Consider the following 19,753-nt stretch of genomic DNA (forward strand, 5'->3'; position numbering starts at 1 on the left):
TTCTTCCTTACATCTAACCTGAACTTCCCCTGTTTCAGTCTGAACCCATCTCCCCTTGTCCTATCACTACAGTCCCTGATGAAGAGCCCCTCACCAGCACCCTTGTAGCCCCCTTCAGACACTAGAAGGATGCTCTGAGGTCTCCACGCAGCTCCTCTTCTCCAGGCTGAACAGCCCCAGTGTTCTCAGCCTGTCTCTATATGGGAAGTGCTCCAGCCCCTGCTCATCCTTGTGGCCTCCTCTGGCCTTGCTGCAACAGCTCCATGGCCCTCTTATGCTGATGACACCAGAAGTGCACCCAGTGCTGCAAGTGGGGTCTCACATGGACAGAGCGGAGATGTCTCAATGTCTAACCCAGCTTTTTCTAGATGCCAGTTTGTGGTTCTATTGCTATTCCACACACATTATCACAACGCTATCTCATTAAGCCTTTTGGGGACCAGTGTAGACCCTTCTTGCCTTTTGTTCCCCTGACAAGCGGATACACCTTTTCTGAACTGGAATTAAAGTATCCACCAAAAGAGATGCCCCTATTTGGTGTAAGTTGAGGAAAACAGGAAAGAGCAATTCAAGCAGGCCTTTATTGTCTACTTGATGCTGCTCATTTTGTGCATCAAAGTGATGTGAATCAGGTTTCACCCAGAATGTTCCAGTACAAACTGATAACCCTGTGGGTTTCCACCCCCATTGCCCACATCCTTTCACAGCTGCCGCTTTGCAGAAGAGAAGCTTCGTTCCTGTCAACAGCAACTCTTCAACTCGAAGCTCTGCAGGTTGTTTGGAGTCATTTAACATTAAATCAGCAGCAAAGCCATTCCCCCACCTCTCCAAGAACTCCTGCATTTCTATAGTCAGCCCATTTGGTTTAAGGGAACTTTCATATAGAGGCCCATCACGCAGCATGAAAAGGACATGTAATCCCTATGTCAGGGATTTAAAAGGCATTGCACAGAGAGCCAGTGACTTGTTCAAAGTTACACGGGAAGTCTGGAATAGGATTTAACTCCTGGCATCTTTCCCCAGTCTCTTTATCACCTTATTCTCTCTTTGGGAAGTGTTTCCATGTCTGCAGTGTACCTGTGTGACTCAGTGAGCCTCTCCTTGCTATCAGATGTACTATTTCTTCTTTCCTTCCCGTGGCCCTTTTTGTTTAGGTAGACACATCCTTCCTGGGGAGCAGAGCAGTCTCCATGCTGCGCCTTGTCCCATACCGAGACTTCCTTATTCTACATCTCAGGCTCCACAGCCAGAGCCACTGAACAGAAGCAGTGAAAAGAACTAATAAATTCAAGGAGAGGAGGAGGAGAAACCTGTAAATCTTCAAAGGATGATGAAAGGGTTCTGCACGCTTTGCTGCAGACCTGAGGGAAGAGCAATCTCGGCCAGGGAGTTCTGATGCTGCTGATGCTTTCTTGTTGTGCTCTCAGCTTTGAAAGCAAAGTTAATGGAAATGCATCATCATCCAACTGCAGGGCAGGGTGGCAGGAGATACATTGGCCAAACCTTACCTCACCTCCAGCAGCATCCATCAACCATGGGGAGCTCCTTAGAGCCTGCCTGGAGCACCTTTGCCCAGCCTCTGAAGAGCAGCTGCAGTATCTGTCCTGCTCCTGTCCTGCTCCACTGCTCCTGTCCTGCTGCTGAGAGCACTCCAGCAGAGGGGGCTCAGAAACTGGTTAAGAACCAGGAGCCGTTCTGCTGGTGGAATGGGCAAAGCTAAAGAGAAGGAAGAGGAGGAAGGACGTTAGAGATGTTACACGCTTTTAGATCATTCCTTCCTTCTGAGCTGGCAGCCTGGACTGTTTATAGAGCAGCACTAACTAAAAGGCACACAATTAAATGCTTGTTACAGTCACAGGCCCCCAGACATCTCAGATACCCCTGTTTCTCTGCCCCTATGCAGAGTATATTCTGTTCCCATAGAAGTTTTCTTTCATTTCTACTGTTTTCAAGGCACTTACTGATCAGTGACGATGTGCTTTTCACTTATAGCTGCTGTCAGAGCAAGTCAGCCAGAGATCAGCTGCTCCTCAATACTTTTTCCTCATCTCTTTTTCTACCCATATTCCTCTCCAGGCTTCTATGGCACTTGTTTCCCTCCACTAACAGACAATCTGTTGCTCATCTCATCTACCAGCTCCTTTTTGCAGCTCCAAAGTTGCCTTCTTTCACTGGAGTGGAAGCTGAGAAAGTTTCTTCAGAGAGATCCAAAGCACAGATCCAGGGAAAACAAACTATCCAGGAGGATGCAGTATCTAGGAGGATGTAAATACATCTCTATGGTAAAAGACAAACAATACTTAGAAGGAAAGCATCTTTTCCAAATAAGGACCACGAGAACAAAGTCCATATATAGATTAAAAACCACTGTAGCATCTTCACAGGCAACTGTTTCCACTGTGGTCACGAAGCTTAAGCAGCTTTGATTTCAAAGCCTGTACAGAGAGAGAGAGGAATTCAGTGTTGCCAGACAACAGCTCAGCTGCACTGGAGTTCATCTAAATACTGACTGAAGGCATCAGTCCTGCTCACCAAGGTCTAAGGGAACCCCAAATCTCCAAGTTCTGCTACTCTATTCCCCTTTAGGTCCCAGTTCTGATGACACCAGTGACTGAGCCTGTAAAGAAAACGCCCTTGAAGAGAGCTCACCTGGACACAGGAGAGACTTAGAGGCTAAATCAGCACCTAATTGCTTTGTGTTCAATTTACCTGTACTCAAGAAAGCCTCAGAGACCAATTATTTGGGTTCATCTTAACAGGCAGGGAATTACCATTTGCTGTGCAGGGAACAGGCACGATGCAAATCATAAGCACAAACACCACTCCCGCACAGGGACCCCACATTCGAAGTCCACATGCACTAACCATCCCATCACAGTCCTGTTGTGACCGGGCTCCTAACAAGGCAATGGTTGGGAGTAACCTGCAACTCGGAGGAGCCACAATGATCCAGTTGGGGTGTTTATGATGATCCATACATGTCAGCAGAGACAAGATAAAACAATGGCCCTCCCCTTGACAGCAATAAGCTTCACTCAGAAAGGAAGAAGCTTGTGTCCCTCCCTGCTCATCCCAATGGACCCCAGGATCACCACGCAGTGAACTGCAGTCGATCTACAAATGTTCCATTTTTATTACAAAGTATGAAAGGCAGAAAATACTGTACCTAATACACAGGAGGCTGAAACTTAGAAAGGAGGTTAAAAAACTGGAATAGAACTACGTAGGAAGCAGGAAAGAGCATAAAAGGATGCAACGTCCAAGCCATTTCAGAAAGTTGCGTTTAAATTTACAGTTTCAACAACATGGTTCCATGATTCAGATGTTAAAATCCATTGTAACAAAACTGGGTTTTGTATTTTCTCCATAAAAATAAAGGAATATAGGGACACTGCAGTTATCCATGTCAACAACATAGGTCTGTTGAATAGCAGGATACTAGGATTCCTCTAGGACAGCAGCAGAGTTACAAATCTCAATAGGGAAGGTGGAGAAAAGGAGGACAGAAGTAGAACTACTATTGCTTTAACATAGTTTAGTGAGAACAAGATGTCAGGAATCGCCTATGGATGCTTGTACAATCATGCTACAAAGATTACACCTTCAGGAAATTACCACAACGGGACGGTGAGTGGGAAGAGCAGAAGGGAAAACACACAGAAAAGTGAACATCTACTTGACTACTGGGAACAAAAATGCTTCGGTGCAACAGGTTTCAGTTACGTTGTGCACTGCTACCAACCCAAGGCTAAGAAAAGGTTCCTTTTAGGCAGTAGATTGCAGAATTCGTATCTACCAGGGTGTCAAAGAAAAGCTTCTCAGCTGGACCAGACTCACTCATTCTCTGCCTCTTGCATTTCTGCCCCTGCTCAGGTTCGAAAGACTCATCCTCATCTCTATCCGAGGGGACTGGTGAGTCACATGTCTTGCAAGCAGGAAAGCAAACTCCAAAGGATGAGAGCTGGAACATGGGCTCGCAGCTACTCATGGCCACAGCATTTTCTTCAGGAAACAGCTTATTTCTTCTCTTGGTTACATTTTCTGACCAGAAATCAACTTGATGGAAGCCACGTGGGTAACTTTGTACATTGCTTTTATGATGATGGGGATTCTAGTTTGATGCCAAGTATCAGAGGCTGCACAAAAAGCCACTGGGATACTTGGCAAAGGGATCATCTGGAACAGATCAGCAGCAAGCCAGGCTCACAGGTGCCTTTGCCTCTGGAGTCTGCCATGAATCACTAGTGAGTGACTGCAATTTAGCTGCATTGTATATTATCAGGTGTTAGTGCTGGTGAAAGGTGCTGATCAGTACTGGGGATGTCTTCCCTTTAAAGAGAGGAGCCAGGGGCATGCTGCAGTCCTCTCAGTGTCCTTGAAAACCAGACATTCCTGACTGTTCTCAGGTAACCAGGGGGAATGCACCTGCATCTCCAACTAAGTGTGAGAAAGTGCTCAGTAAGTGCCACATACAACTGATTCCTTGGATTATCTGCAAAGATCAAGAGAAGCGGGGCCATTGCTCATTCCAGAGCTGATTTTGGACACTTCCTTTTCATGTTCACTATACCATAAGTACAGGCCTGCTCTGGAATACTGCTAGAAAGCAGGAAACATGTATCAGAGAGAAAGTGTTAACCGATGGCGTACCACAGCCAGGATTTGGGGTGGCAGGACCAGTTAGCAGTGGGAAGACTAAACCCTTCAGTACCTTGATGGGACTGTGCAATCCACTAAGCCAAGAGCTTACCCATGCTGCTGTTCATCCTTTACATGATGGCCTGAAAGAGTTTAAATACCACTAAGAAAGAAAGGACAAGTTCCAGAGTTTAGGTTAGACTTTACAGACAGCAGCTGCAGTTTGTCTATCACAAAAATAAGTTAAGCAAAGAATCCAGCTACATCTTTACACAACCAACTTCTGCCATCGTATTCGGATGGCAGAAGACTCAAAACACCATCAGGGTCCTCAGCAAAAGGGACTCTGTGGGTGACAAGCAGCATGAGGTTGCTTGGGTTGGTTGTGGCAGTCTCAACACAGAGCTTCAGTTTCACATTAACAGCATTGTCAAGTGCTCAGTTTTGGTGTTCAGTGGAACCAAAAGAGGATCCACAACCACCACAGCCAGTTTAGGGTTTTGGTGACCGTGGTCTTTAACATTTCATACAGCACACAGACAAATGCCTACCATAAAAAGGCTGAGGAAAAGATGACTCCCCTCCTAATCTCACCAAAAATATAGTTGATAAAGTGCCATCTGCAAGAGAACAAACCAGACACACTCAGCTTTCTTCATTTACATTTAAAACAAGCACAACAGCATCTGTGAATTCTAATCTATGGGACTCCTCCCCTCACCTAGTCTCTGGCACGCAGTGATCTGCAGTGGAGACTAATGCAGCTTTCTCATTGCAACACCAGGCAAAAATAGATCTTTTTACTATTATCCAGAACATTCAGGAGAGTACTTGCAGCTAAGTTTTGAAAGGATCATTAAGTTTGACTTATGAGAGGCAATGCCTCCCCCGTTAAGTACATTTCAAGGTTCCATAAGGAACAACCTGTATTATCCAGTCTCCTTTTGTATCATTCCTTGAAACCACTTTGTTTTCTTTCTAAATAGATTGTCAGAGCACTCAGATCCTTGCCTTTTAAATCCCTGCACACAGTACAATTCCCAGAGATGCAACCTCCCATAGCCCATTTCATTTAGAGAATTAACAGAGCTGGCATCCTCTGCACTAATGCGCCAGCCAACTTGTTTTCACCTTACTAATGAGTTTTACATGATCAAGATCTCCTGTTTGAGAGCCAATATATAAGCTGGAATCTATGTTATGTTTAAACCAAGAAAACTCGGTTTAAAACAGAATATAACCACCAAACATTAGCTTAGGATCTGGAATTAATCGACTGGAGAAGTGATACAGACTTACGTAGTTCTGTATCTTTCTGCCCCAGAATCAGTCTTGCCTGTACCAACAGTAACACGTGATGTTCTGCTTTGCTAACCTCACTGATGCTCACTTTTCCCTGCATGTTACTTTGTACTCAAGGGATATGAAGCATGTGAAAGCAGTTGTTCTGCATCCTCTGCTTGTGCAGTAAACTTCTGGACAAAACTAATGTTTATAGGGCCTTTACACTCAACATCATTGTTAAGCAGGTAAAACATGACAAAAACTGTACCTTCTGAATCACAGGCTACAGTGACAAGGCTCAGGGGCTTATTTTATTTTGCAAACAAACTTGAAACAGGAGGCAGACCAGGAGTTTCCTGCCTCTGTGTCAGCAGGTGCTGGCAAAAGGGCACCAAAGCCTCTCACTTCCTTCTCTATCTGGAAGTGCCATTTGCACTACAGAACATCTCACCCATGAGGATTTTCATGTCTTTTCAGTCATTAACCTTTCAAGTGACTCCTTTGAAAAGAAGCTATTTCAAGGAGCATTTCCCTGTTCTAAACCAGCCTCCAGCGATTTCAAATGTAATTTCACATGAAGAATGACAATGGATTATGCCCAAAGCAGTATGTTGTGGATCCAGAAGGTACCCCACCTGGCTAAACAAACAGGATTCAGGCTTTATTTAGAACCCACTGGAGCCTACAAGATACCTTCACTTGTATTTGACAAGTTTGCAACAGGTTTCCAAGTTCCACAGATAACTTTAAGCAGTTTTATGGATGAACTGACACTCATCAAGTTCATAACAGGACTGTTTTCCAACAGAAGCAAAAGTTCAGATTATTAGCTCTTTTATACATGCTCTCTTATCTTAGTATAATAGATTGTATTCCTCTAGGAATAAACTGCCTTTGCCATTTAATATAGCCTATGGAGTCTTTTAGTGACTTTAAACTGTCTTTTGTCTTTTCTAAAGCACAGCTCTGCAGCTGTAAAAGCTGCATTTTTAAGGTGAGCCACAGATGTACCATCTTTTACTCATGCCATCGATTCGAGAATATGACTTTGAAGTATAAAGAGGGCTACAGAAAGTATTAAAACTACAGGTAGTTCCCTCTTAGTAACACAGCATATTATGCCTACCACTCATGATTAAACAGTACATGACAAGTACAGATTTGTAAATGAGTATCTAAAGCTGTGAATGCCATTAAGTGCTTCCACTAAGAAATCTTCACTTCGTTCTGCACAAGTATTTGCCAGCTTAAAATGAAGTGCTATTGTAATAAGTGGTACCCTAATCATTCAGCTAACACTGGTCTGACATCTAGATCATCAGATCTATGGGACTCATAGCACTGCTGCTAATAAGAAAAACCTGACCTTCAAGTCAAATCAAGCTTTCTATCAAGTATCCCACAACCAAACACGGAATGGCATTGACAAAACATGAGCTTGAACTGTGTGAGAGTCTCTTGGTTCCCTGATAGTAAAAGGAGTGATGCAATAAAGCTGTCCCTACTGAAATCCTATCAAATTCAAAGCCAGGCACTGCTTTCCTGAGCTCCACGTTGAGAAGCAGGCTGTAGAAGAGTATTGCTGTATGTCCAGAGTGATGAAACTCCTCTGATTCTGTTCTCTATTTGACAGTGCTTTCAGGATCAGCTTCACTGTTTCACTGCAATCACATTCCCAACTTGCCTTTCCTGCACAAACTGCCAAGATCCACAACTGCCAGTGTCCTGCTGCCTCCAGTTGCAGGTGGATACTCACTAGGTGGAAAGAACTTTGATAGTTTCTGACATTTACATCAAGACTCAGCTGGAATACCCTCCCAGACCAGCTATGCCTGGCATGTCTTCACCAGGACAGTACTGCAGAGCATCCATCTGAGTAGCCACATTACATTAAGACTTCAGTGATGACTTTTATCTTGCCTAACCCACTCAGCTTTGATTGAAAAGTGTTATTGTAGAGTGATTCACTCTTCAAAACTGAAACACAAGCCCTTGGGCACATCCCCCAAAGCTATGAGGGTGACAAGTGCCAAACCTTAGCCTCAGTAGCACTTTCTTTCCTTCGACATCTATCTTTGCACATTGCATTAAGGAATAATTTCTTTCAGAGAAACAGCTTTTATCTCGAGAGCAGACCAGCTCTTCTGACTCATCTCCCTCATTCAACAAGACCTGACAGTACAAAGCAAATACACTTTGGAAAGGAAGATTGCTTTGCAGTCCTTTCAAGAACTCCCAGGAACACAGCCCAAGGTACAGGCTAAGCCCAGAATCTTGCCAGATCATTTGCCAATCAAGCAAGCTACAAAGTGTGAAACCATTTTATTTTGGTTTAGATAGGAAGTCTTCCGAAGGGAAACCATGTGATTGGAAGTCTCAATCCCAAGTCCATTACAAATCACATTTTGCCAGGAGCAGTTTACCTCCTGGGAACTTAAATCATGCACGTATCTTCTTCCTGAAACCTATAACCATTCTGTCAGCTACCACAAGTGCAGGATACACACAAATCCAGTTATAAGTTAAAAATAAGGCCTACCATAGTAACAACTGCCTCTAGCATCAGAGAAGTGTAAAGAAGTTGTGCAACAAGTACTTGTACTTCACAGCACCAGGAAATTCTGCCCAGCTCACCAGGTATAAGAGCCAAGGCAACAGTTAATTCTGGCAGGCCTTTACTGCCAGGGAGCCTGCAGTGTTATATCAAGGAATAGATCCTGCTTTGGGCATATGGAAATGGATCACATATCAAAAGTAAGAATTAGGGAGGAAAAAAAACCACCTTACTCAATAGAAAGTGATAGCCCAATATATAAAAAACATACAAATGTTTCAACAGTTTAGAGGCAGCAACAACAGGAATGCTACAGATTCCCGCTAAGGTGGCTGTTAACATCAGTGTCTTCCCCCCCCCCCCGCCCTTGTTTTGCACCTGTATCTATTAAACTAGTTGATGTGCTACCTCAGCTGGCTGACACACACATGGACATTATGCTGCAACTTAAAAGCCTGCAAGCTTCTTAATACAGTCAAACAAATATACAGAACTTTAACTGAGGGGGAAAAAAGAAGGAAACCAGAACCCAGAAGGTCCAAGAGGCTCAGCACGTCTCTGCATTTTAGAGTCTTGGAGAGACAGGAGAAACCTGCCATTGATTCTTGTAACAGTTCCTTGTAACAGTAGATGCAAAGCAACACAGATACTGGCCACTTGACTTGCGTTGTTCTTACTTTAGAGGGGAGGGGTAGTTACACAGCCCTGCCTCACTGTGGCATGAAGCAGTAATGTTACACCCTCAAGATCTCCAGGCAGTTGTTGTAGCAGATAGCTATCCAGTCTGGCTGAGTTGATGCCCACTGTACATTGTTGATTTCTCCCTCTGCTGTATAGGCCAAGATAGGGTCCTCAATGGCACGAGGCATTTGCTGGATATCCCAGATGAGAGCCTGATGGTCATCCGCTGCAAATGGAAGAGAAAATTGGAAATGCAACCAAAGATCTCCATACATGGCTACTGACAGGCATATAGTCCAGGAAGTTAAGACAGGATAGAGCTTTTGTAGTCTGGAGATACAACTATGCTCCAACAAAATCAACTTGGATCATTACACATTACCCAGGACAGAGTTGAAAACCAAGTGATCAGTGGAACTCCTTTCAACTGAAAACATTAAAGAATTAGACTGCAAAAAGCTAGGGAACATTAAGATACTCCAGCTTAGCTAAAGCAGGTGCCCAGTTTGGGCACTGGGCTTTGCTAGCACACCATGAGCTGCTAAGTGTCCACCTCATAGTGCTGAAAGACACTCAGGGATTCACCAATGCAACTGGATAGGGATGGATCACACTTACCAGCTGTGCAAATGTGGCAGGATGAATGAGGTGCCCAAGCAATTCCATTTACACACGCTCTGTGGTTGTTTAACCTGGCAACAGGAGTGCAGGGAACTCTGACATCCAGAATCACAACCTTCAGAAACAAAAACCAACCAAATTAGGAATCTGCATTGCTTTCTTCAGAAAACCAAATATTTTGAGCTAAGGCTATAAATACAGCCCTTTCCTAAAGGATGTGGTTGGGAAGCAGTGCTCTCAAAGAATAACTTCACCCTGGTCATGTGCCAGATGTCTCAAAAGGAGTCAGACCTCAGGGAGAGCTTGCAGGGTACACAAGGGCAAAGGAATTGTGCCTCCCTGAAGCAGCACAGCTGACAAATGAAGATACCCTGCCCTGTATGTTGAACTGAAACACCTGCAGGTAAGATTTTATGTGGAAGTTATTGCTCAACTGGCTCACAGACCCCTCTTAAACATCAGCTTAAAATATATGGGCCACAGAGATCTTCAAGTTTACAATGCTAAAGTTACTTCTTAAGTTAAAGCTAGTGCATGAAGAATTGGTGCTTAATCATACTCCAGTTCAGGTACTGACACTGCCCTCTAAAGAGGTGACTGCTAAGCAGTACCAAGAAACCACAGCATCCAAAGAGGATGAGCTGTCACCTTACCTCCATACCATCCATGGCCATTGTAGCAAGATAGTTGGGATCCTGCTTATTCCAGCAGAGACGCAGCAGTGGATGGTGCTGTGGGTCCTCATAAATGATGGTGCTGTGCTCCAGATGACGGAGATCAAACATCCTCACTGAGCCATCTGCACCAACTGAAGCAAACATGTCTCTGCCACCACCTGCCCGGCTAAAGGCAATGTCATAGACCTGTTCGGTGACAGGGCAGAAAGAAAACCTCAGCTTTAGTGAGCACACTGCCTTTTCCTTCACACCAAGAAGGATGTTATCTATGGACAGCAGGCCTAGTTGGGACATAATCAGTAAAGTACTTGATGTTCCTAGCAAGTTTTAGTGATTACACCTGCCAAAAGGAGGAGGAAGGCCAGGCTGGATGGGGCTTGGAGGAACCTGCTCTAGTGGAACCCTGACCCACGGCAGGGTGTTGGAACTGGATGAGCTTTAAGGTCCCTTCCAACCCAGTCTGGGATCCTATGACTCAGGAGCATAGCGTAACAAAACAAGCATTTAAGTCCAGATTCTACAATGAGTAACTAGAGTAGTTTTGACAGCCAGTAGTAGAGTTTTAATGAGTTTGGTAGTACTCAAAACTGTGTATCTTAATCCTAGATAAATTACCTTTTTGGATCATTAGATCTTTCAAGAAAAAGGGGGAAAACAGAAAAGTTCTACTTTTCTACCACTTCAGAAGTATGTAATATAAACCATCAGAAAAAGCCCTGTCACCTCTTTGTCATGTGCAATAAGCTGGGTTTTCACATGGCCAGAGACCAGATTTACTCTTCCCAGAACTTGTCCTGTCTCCAGACCCCAAATAGTGCAGGTTGTGTCAATACTAGATGTACCTGAAATAAAAAACACGTCGTTATCAAAATTAATATGATCACAAAGTACTTAATCACTTACTGGATTAATGTAATACCCTCCAACATCTACAGATTGAAATAACTACAAGAACAACACATGACTGAAATCAGCAATGTCAAACAGCCAAGAGCTTACCATGCATTTAAATGACCCAGACCTTTTAGCTGCAGAAATAGTCTTGCACACAGGAATAAAGTGTAAATAGCTCATGTCTACTTCCATCTATTCAGAAACCTGACGGAACTCTGAGATGAGCTTTCCCATCCTCTAAGTCTCATGTGCATGTCAAAAGCAAAATTCAGAGTGTCGCAATACTGTGTGATTATTAATTGGTTGTTCCTGTGGGCTGAAGGTGGGGGGAGCAGTAAAGCTCTTAAGAGATGAGAGATGCAACACACAAAAAATAAATCATGTAGTAAATAATTACTAAGACATATTATCACTGTTAATCTCTGGGCAAATCCCCCTGACATAAATGGCTGTACTCTTCTGGGAAACAAACCTCTGCTGGATCAGGCATCTCGGATTCACAATTTGTCCCATAGGCTATAATTAAACCTTAAGCATTCAGCCCCCTCCTCCAACTGAATTAAGGGCCCTTGGCTCGACTCCTGCTGCTGAAATGGCTTCACAAAAGACAAAGCTTGGTACACAGCTTTCTATCCATTCCAGAACACACTGAAATAAGCCACAGGAGTTGATGTACATCAGTACTTAACACCACAACAGCAGCTTACATACCCTGAAGAGTAAGCCTCCCTATCTGCAAATCAGGAACATGCCTAATCCACGTTAACCAACTTATTCTGTATTAAACAGGGCACCTTTCGGTGCAGAAAGTCTCCATGAGCTGCACAATGATGCGGCTTTATGATACAGAAGTTTGTCCACTGGGTAGTTATCAGATTAACCATGCGACATGCAATGAAACAGCAGTCAGTCACAGCCCAGACTTCACCAGACCGAACTCAGAAGCGTGGCTTTTCCATGCCAAACACGTAGTGTTTTGTCAGCCTCACCTAGAAGATAAGGATCCACTTCATTCCAGTCAAATGATGTGAGTGGAGCACAGAAATCAGAGTTCTTGTTGTTGTTCAGCAAACACTCCAGCCGGGTCTCTGTTTCACCCACCTTGAGAGAAAGTGAAACATCCACATCACACAACTTGTTCCACTTGCACCTCCCAAAACATAAGGCGTTAATCCTAAAGCTCTGGAAGACACAATCTTTATCTTCACTAAAGCAACTACCGTGATAGCTCCACTTCTCCTATAATCTTCATTATTTACCGTATTTATTGCAATTAAGGAAACAAATCATCAAGTGCTTGATTTTATGCTTTAATACTGTAGCAAGGGCAAGACACCCTGAAAGGAAAGTAACTCACTCTAAGAAATCTGCTTGAGTGAAAATGAGATCAAGACCCAACAAATACCAGGGTTCATCTTTTCCTAGGGAGGATTTACTCACTCTCCACACTCGCAGATAGTCACCACTAGTTGCCAGCAGGTCTGGATATACTCCCTTGGTGTCTGGGATCCACATAAGCTTGGTGGTAGGGTAGGGGTGGTCAAAGGTGTTCCTGCAAATGAATTCTGAGCTCTCTTCATCCAAACCCACAAGCTGCACCTGTAAGAAGCCATATTCAAAGAAAGCATTTTATCAAAGTACTCATTTATAACTACAGCATTAAGACTGAGTATGTATTTCAGAAAGACACCTTCTGTAACCTCAAGGACAATATAAAAGTCCCATAATGTCAATGGAATGAGAAATCATTAAAGCTTTTTTTCCAAGCTGGGGCATGTTAAGCCAAGTGAAGTCCACATCATCCGCACAGTGCTTTACTTTGAAGAGATGATCTCATACGAAGCAAAATCCAATCCTAAAGGATTAAAGACCACCCTTCTCTTTTCCACATTGCGAAGCCTAGTTTAAATCACAGGCTTAAACTGCACAAACATTATTGCAACTCATCTTTAACTGAACTGATGCTGGCAATATCATTTTCAGAGAGCAGGAAGAGCTACAGTTTGCAAGACAACCACCCACAATTAAAGCCCATATCATGGAATTTTTGGCCATAACCCTGAAGATTGTGACAGATCCTGTCAGCTAATTAATCAAGCTGTTTTCAGCATCCCATTACCTAAAATGTTCTGTCACGACTGCATGAAATTAATATCCATATTAACTACATCAGTGAATCAGAAAGCAAAACAGAATTCAGACCTGAAAACATAATTGGAAAGCTCAAAGATTTCCATCATTATCCCAATGTTCTGTGTGAAAAGGCCAAGAAAGCAGATCTACGGCAGGATTCTTGGTGACCAAATTCCAAATTAGGTTTCTTGCACAGTAATGTGACAGGGGAAGGGCTAAGTCACACCAGAGTGATGCAAGACAGAATAAACAAGAAACTATCTCCACATAGTTTGGTCATGACAACACCTGAAATAATGCTTGAAGTCCTAGACATGATGTTATTAGAAAAATATTGACATGTCAAAGTGTTCAGAGAACAATATAGTGCTGGGAGGATGTGTTTGACCTAGCAGTGACCACAGGATGAAAGCCCCACTGTGTTCAATGCTGCTCAAACACAAACATCATGGGGACAGCTCACTACAATGTGTTTGTAAGCTGCTAATGGTAGGAACTTCCTAATACTTTCCACACAGCAGCTTCCTCCTGGAAAGAGTGGCTTAATGGATTTTGTCTGGAAAAACCCTGAATATTGTGGGATAAGCAACTTGGTTAATAAACTACACATTTAAACTAGATCAGAAATCTACCCTATTGTTTCCTACATAATAGAAAACCAACAAATGCTACAGTGGATCTTAAACTGTAACATTGGCAGTTAGGAGCCCATTTAGAGATGCTCATAACAAATACAAACCTTGCCCCTGTCACAAGTCCTTTTCACCCCATAACAAACCCTAAAAGACTCTATGGGATGCTTCTAGAAACCGTTGTTTGTCTGCTTCGCACTCTATTACAGCTGCTCCTTATTACACTTAACACGAATCAGTTAAGAATCTCCCAGTCTCCTGCAGTGACTGACACACAGCTTTCAAACCCCTTTAGGGATCACAACCACTAAGCCGATTTTACAAAGGAAGCAAATTGTCCTTGGAGACAGAAAATCTCATGGCAAGGGCAGGATCAGAAGACAAACGACCTCTAAACATTTCTTCTGCTTTGCTTCTGCTGGTTGCAGCTCAGTATAAGCAATCAACATACTCAGAACCAGAAGCCAGTCTCAAAGAGCAAAGGATCCACTTCCATTGCTGTGAATGCTCATCTTCCTGCACTGCACCTCCAGGTTTAACCCCTCAACTGTGTGACAACTCAGTATCTTTGTGATCTGGGATGTCTGTAGATGTAGGCTGGTTTGGAGAACCAAACTTGCACTAACACCATTGGGCAAGAGCTGCAGATCAGGTGTCTGACACTAGCAGCAGCCTGTGACAGCTGGGCTGCCCAGAGACAGGAGCGGGAGCAGACAATAATGCTTGAGAAGCTCTATTCTTTCTTAACTCAGCATATTCAAAGGTATGACTTTTCTCTTTGGACTTGATAACATACAGCAATTACAGAATCCCTCTATTCATCCTCTTGTGCAGGTTGAGCATGAGGAGATGGAATTAGTTTCAGGATGCTTAATTATATTAGAGCCCTGTCACTCCCTCCTGCAAGTGAGGCAAGACGTGCTGCTGCATGAAGTCCAGCCCAGGTAAGAGCGAGGGGATACTAACAGCAAAGTAACCATCAGTCTGGATATGATTTGAACCATTCTGCATCTACCTGCAACCCATTCCAGTGGGAAAACGAGGACCACTGTGTTCCATCTCCATTAGTTTTGTAATTACACTGTGACAGTAGCTAGAAATCCTAAATATTAATCTCCAATACAGTAAGATATGCTAAAAATGGATCTGGATTGTCATAAGGCTTAATTGCAAGTGTTCAACTGAGTAAAGAAATCATTGCATCAGCATTCCTTATCTTCTAAAAGGATGACATCTCTCTTCAACATGATCCAAAAGAACTGGACACAGAATTAAACAATACACAGTGTGATAACAGCTTGCTCCTTTTTCTTGTGTGCTTTGAGGAACACTGAAGTGAGTTCAAATGACTTTATTTAACTATAGCCCTTTAATCTAACTAGAAACTACTAAGAACAACATTCTTTTAGGGTCAGGTACAATCAGAAAGATCTCACCGCACCAATTCATATTCAACATGCAATCAAGCTTTCTTTGCATGACAGAAAACAATGACCCTCTGGTAAACCAACCACCCTGAACCCTCTTGATCTGAGGCACTGCTCAGGAAAAGGTGGGAAGCACACGGTCACAACAGCACTTCGGTACGGGAGAAGCGGTGTACAGCACCATCCTCCACTGCTTTCTAAACTGGACTCCAGTTTTGCCTTGCAGATAGACCCCCAAACCAGGCTTTCCTGATGTTTTCCACACATGGTTCCTGACCCATGAAGTCACAGTCAGGAGTTTGTGGAACAGCATTACCAGGGAGATTTATGAACAGCTCTGCTCCCTCCCATTACAGTGACCCTCGAGCCATTCTGAAGGCTGACAGCAGTTTTCTAATCCCAGAAGTTCAGGAAACATTACCTGAAATAATTTTAGTTCTTCCAAGCAGAGCAAGTCATCTCTCTTGTACCAGTGATTTATCAGCAAAGGTGTACGAGCTGAAACAAAACTCCTTTGGGGTTCAAGCAGTTCCTGGCAACCAGCTTTTGGTATGCTACAGAGCCTGTTAGTGTGGGGGCTGACAGAGCTTAGAAGTGTCTGGGAATTGAGGACAGCAGTAAATTAAGGTTTGGCAGTCAATAAATCAAAGTTCTCCATAAAAGAGAGATGTAAACAGGCATTTCACATATGTAACACAAGTATTTCAAGCTCTGGTAATTTCTACAGAAACAGAAAATGACAGCGACAAACAAGACAAGAATCTCTCCTCTTCCTTTCACTGTAATTCCCTCACAGTGAGTGCTGCTGCTGCAACACTTGGTGCATTAAAGTCTTCTTTTAAGAAGCCCTAAACTAGAAGAGTAATAAGGAAAAAGGTACATTCACCTATTTGGTTAGATTTTAAGCAAGCTAAAATGGCTATTCCAGACTGTTGGGGTTTTTTTAACATGCTAAGGATAAGGGAGAAAGCCTCTGGAACAAACCATTGCAACATCAGGAACAGAGATGTTTGGAGATTGTCAGAAACCTCAAAAGATTATAAGTGCAAAGAGAAAGCTGAACTGAAACTGAACTTTCATTATTCTTTTAATTAGTGCCAACTGCACCGATAAGTGTATTCTGATGTCAGAAGCTGGCAATATAAACCATCTCAACTGGGAAGGGCAAATTATGCAGGAGTACAAAACTTTCACACATACCCTGTAAAAATCTTTGACTTCTACTTACCCCAAAAGTCAGGCTATAAACCCAACTGCTCCAGACCCTTTGCAGCACAAGGTTATGGGCCACTTACACAGGACAACTTCCCCTTCCCTTAGTTACACCACTGACAAAAGCTGGAGCTGAAAGAGTTTAGAACCAGTGTACACCCAACACAACCACAGAGTACCTGTCCAGGAGTTCCCAATCTGGAGCATGGTGCTATTCCCTGAGTGTTTCATTAACCCCTAAAAGCTGTGAGAGTCATAGTAAGACACCATAAAGAAAGTAAAGATTAAACAGCACCCCCAAGCTTGTTCTAGTCCCCAAAGTAAAGGGGACAACATCAATACTTGAAGCATTAACAACACTTGTAATTACCCTTCTGCAGTGGAAGGCTGTACCTGAGAGCACTACAAAAAGCACCAAAGAAAACCACACATACAGACACACAAAAATCCACCCCAAAAGAAGAAAAAACAACTCTGAAATAGCAGAGACACAGCAAACCATCTCAGCAAGGTGAAGGTTTCACCACATTTATTGGTCAAGTTTAGTTTTTAATCACACACCATCTTTATTTCTATAGCAGCAGAATCTAGACTGGCATTCCCTCATTCTCATACAATTACCTTCCAGTTCTTTACACCACATAAAACTCAAGAGCATGTGGTGCTTATGTGGACTGAAGTCACCAGAATAGTTAGTCCTGAAGTTCAGAGGGGAACATTCACAGACAGCAGTGATTTACATTGTCCTATGTGCCTTCCGTCTGCAACAACTGTGAGTGTAAAGGGCAGAAAAGAGAGAGGCTGACTCAACCTCTTTCCATTTGAAGCCTGAACTGGAAAGAAGACCTGACCACACTGTCATTGAGAGCAACCCCAGGGAATGGGCCAAACTTAGGGAGGTAAAGGCAAACATAAATGCATACCCCTTGATGAACCACTTCTACAACCTCTAAACAAGCAACCTGTTGGCAAGTTTGTTGTTTTGGCTTCTCAGAGTACACACTACAAAACCATTTCCAAGTTGGGCTTTAAACAAATTCAGTTCTCAAGCTGCAGGACCTGCCTCTTCCCAGCAGCACTCCCAATGGAAGGGGACAACTCATCCACAGCCAACTCATCCTGCCTGAGTTACGAAATGCTCAGCACAAGGATCATGTCTAGGGCAGCTGCAAGTGCAGTAATGTAAGTACTGTAAGGTGTCACATAGGCAGTACGTTCACTCCCTCTCATTATATCCTGCACAAAGCTCAGTAATCCCCAATACCACAGAATCACAGAATCCCAAGGGTTGGAAGGGACCTCAAAAGATCATCTAGTCCAACCCCCCCACAAGAGCAGGGTAACCTACAGTACATCACACAGGAACTTGTCCAGGCGGGCCTTGAATATCTCCAGTGTATACCAACCTTTTGACGTGATTTTTCACAACCTCCTGACAAAGCTACAACGCATATATGCTACAAACAGACAAAACTGTAGCTGCAAAACCTTTAGTTTAACACAAACTTCAGGATGCTCTTACAGCTATGGCCCTTTCCTCATCCCTCTTATCTAGATGAACTCCTTACACCAGACCAGCACATTAAAATCTGGTCAGAAATGACTTCACAAGTGTTTGGAAAGCTGAACATGTAGTCTCTATTAGTCTCACAGTCTCAACATAAAGTTCTCCACTTATATCTGGCATGGAAACAATGAAGATATAATCTCATGCCTCATTACACCATTGTTCTAAGAGCAAAGCAAAGGTATTGAGTGATCAGTGAACATGGTTTAGATACTTATGTAATTATCATACAGCAAGAAAGTATCACAAGAACAGGAGAGATTTCCAACACAGACACCTGTATATGAGCAAACTTCAGTCCTGGCCACAAACTATCCTTTACACTGACAAAAACCAGGCACCCTCCACCTAAGGGCCCTGCCTCAGCAGCAGCACCCATGGCTCTTCCCACCCCAGTTCCTGTCTCCCATCAGCTGAGGACTCGCAGGAAGGAAACCAGCCTGAATCTAGGCCAGCATCCTGCCCTTCAAGGGAATACAGAATCCACCAGGTTGGAAAAGCCCTCTAAGCGCACCCAGTCCAACCATTCCCCAGCACTGCCAAGGCCACCACCAACCCATGGCACTGAACACTTGCAGGGCCGGTGCCCACAGCCCTGCCCTGGGCAGCCTGTTCCAATGCCTGAGCACCCTCTGGGGCAGGAATTGTTCCTCAGCTCCATCTAAACCTGCCCTGGGGCAGCTTGAGGCCGGTTCCTCTTGTCCCATCCCTTGTTCCTTGGGAGCAGAGCCCAGCCCCTCCTGGCTCCATCCTCCTGTCAGGCACTTGTAGGGAGCCATCAGGTCCCCCTGAGCCTTCTCTTCTCCATCTGAACCCCCCAGGTCCCTCAGCCGTTCCCCATCACACTTGGGCTCCAGGCCCTGCACCAGCTCCGCTGACCCCGCTCCAGCCCCTCAATGTCTCCCTTGCAGTGAGGGGCCCACTGCGATGAAAGCGTCGGCCTTTCCTCCCCTTCCCTCTGCCCCAGCCCCGCTGCCACCAGAGCCGGGCCCGCTGCCCACCTTGTTGTTATACTCCTCCACGAAGCTCCCCAGCGCCAGACGGAACCGCTTGTCCGGCCGGACGCTCCAGTTCATGGCGTACACGGTCCAAGGCGCCTCATACTTGTAGATCTCCTTCCGCTTCCCGTGCAGCGACATGGCTCGGCCGAGGGGGTCCCGGGCAGCGGCGGGGCTGACGGGGGCAGCGGGCTTAGCCGAGGCGGGACCGGGCTCGGCGGGGAGCGACGGGCCCGGCTGACGGGAGAGGGACGCCGGAGCGGAGCGGGACGCGGGGAGGCCGCGCAGGGAGCCGGGGAGGCCGCAGCTCGGCGCCGCGCCCCCAGGCCCCGGACCCCGGTGGCGGCGGGAGCAGCGCGGAGGCCGTGCGGGACTCGGCCCCTCACACAACGGGAACGGAAGCCACGAGGGAAGCCCCGCCCCCTGCGTGAGGAT

At 44.6% G+C, this 19,753-nt stretch overlaps 1 protein-coding gene across 1 annotated transcript; it reads right to left on the bottom strand.

The window, feature by feature from the left end:
- Positions 1 to 3,109: 3,109 nt before the first annotated feature.
- Positions 3,110 to 19,730, bottom strand: DCAF7 (DDB1 and CUL4 associated factor 7). The gene is made up of 7 exons (XM_065699188.1): positions 19,322 to 19,730; positions 12,790 to 12,948; positions 12,339 to 12,450; positions 11,179 to 11,297; positions 10,432 to 10,641; positions 9,776 to 9,893; positions 3,110 to 9,383 (listed from the first exon to the last, which is right to left on the bottom strand). Exons 1-7 carry the CDS (start codon positions 19,457 to 19,459, stop codon positions 9,211 to 9,213), a joined length of 1,029 nt encoding a protein of 342 aa, XP_065555260.1. The 5' UTR covers positions 19,460 to 19,730; the 3' UTR covers positions 3,110 to 9,210.
- Positions 19,731 to 19,753: the final 23 nt, after the last annotated feature.

Source organism: Lathamus discolor, chromosome 20, assembly GCF_037157495.1.
Source record: "Lathamus discolor isolate bLatDis1 chromosome 20, bLatDis1.hap1, whole genome shotgun sequence".
NCBI lineage: Eukaryota > Metazoa > Chordata > Aves > Psittaciformes > Psittacidae > Lathamus > Lathamus discolor.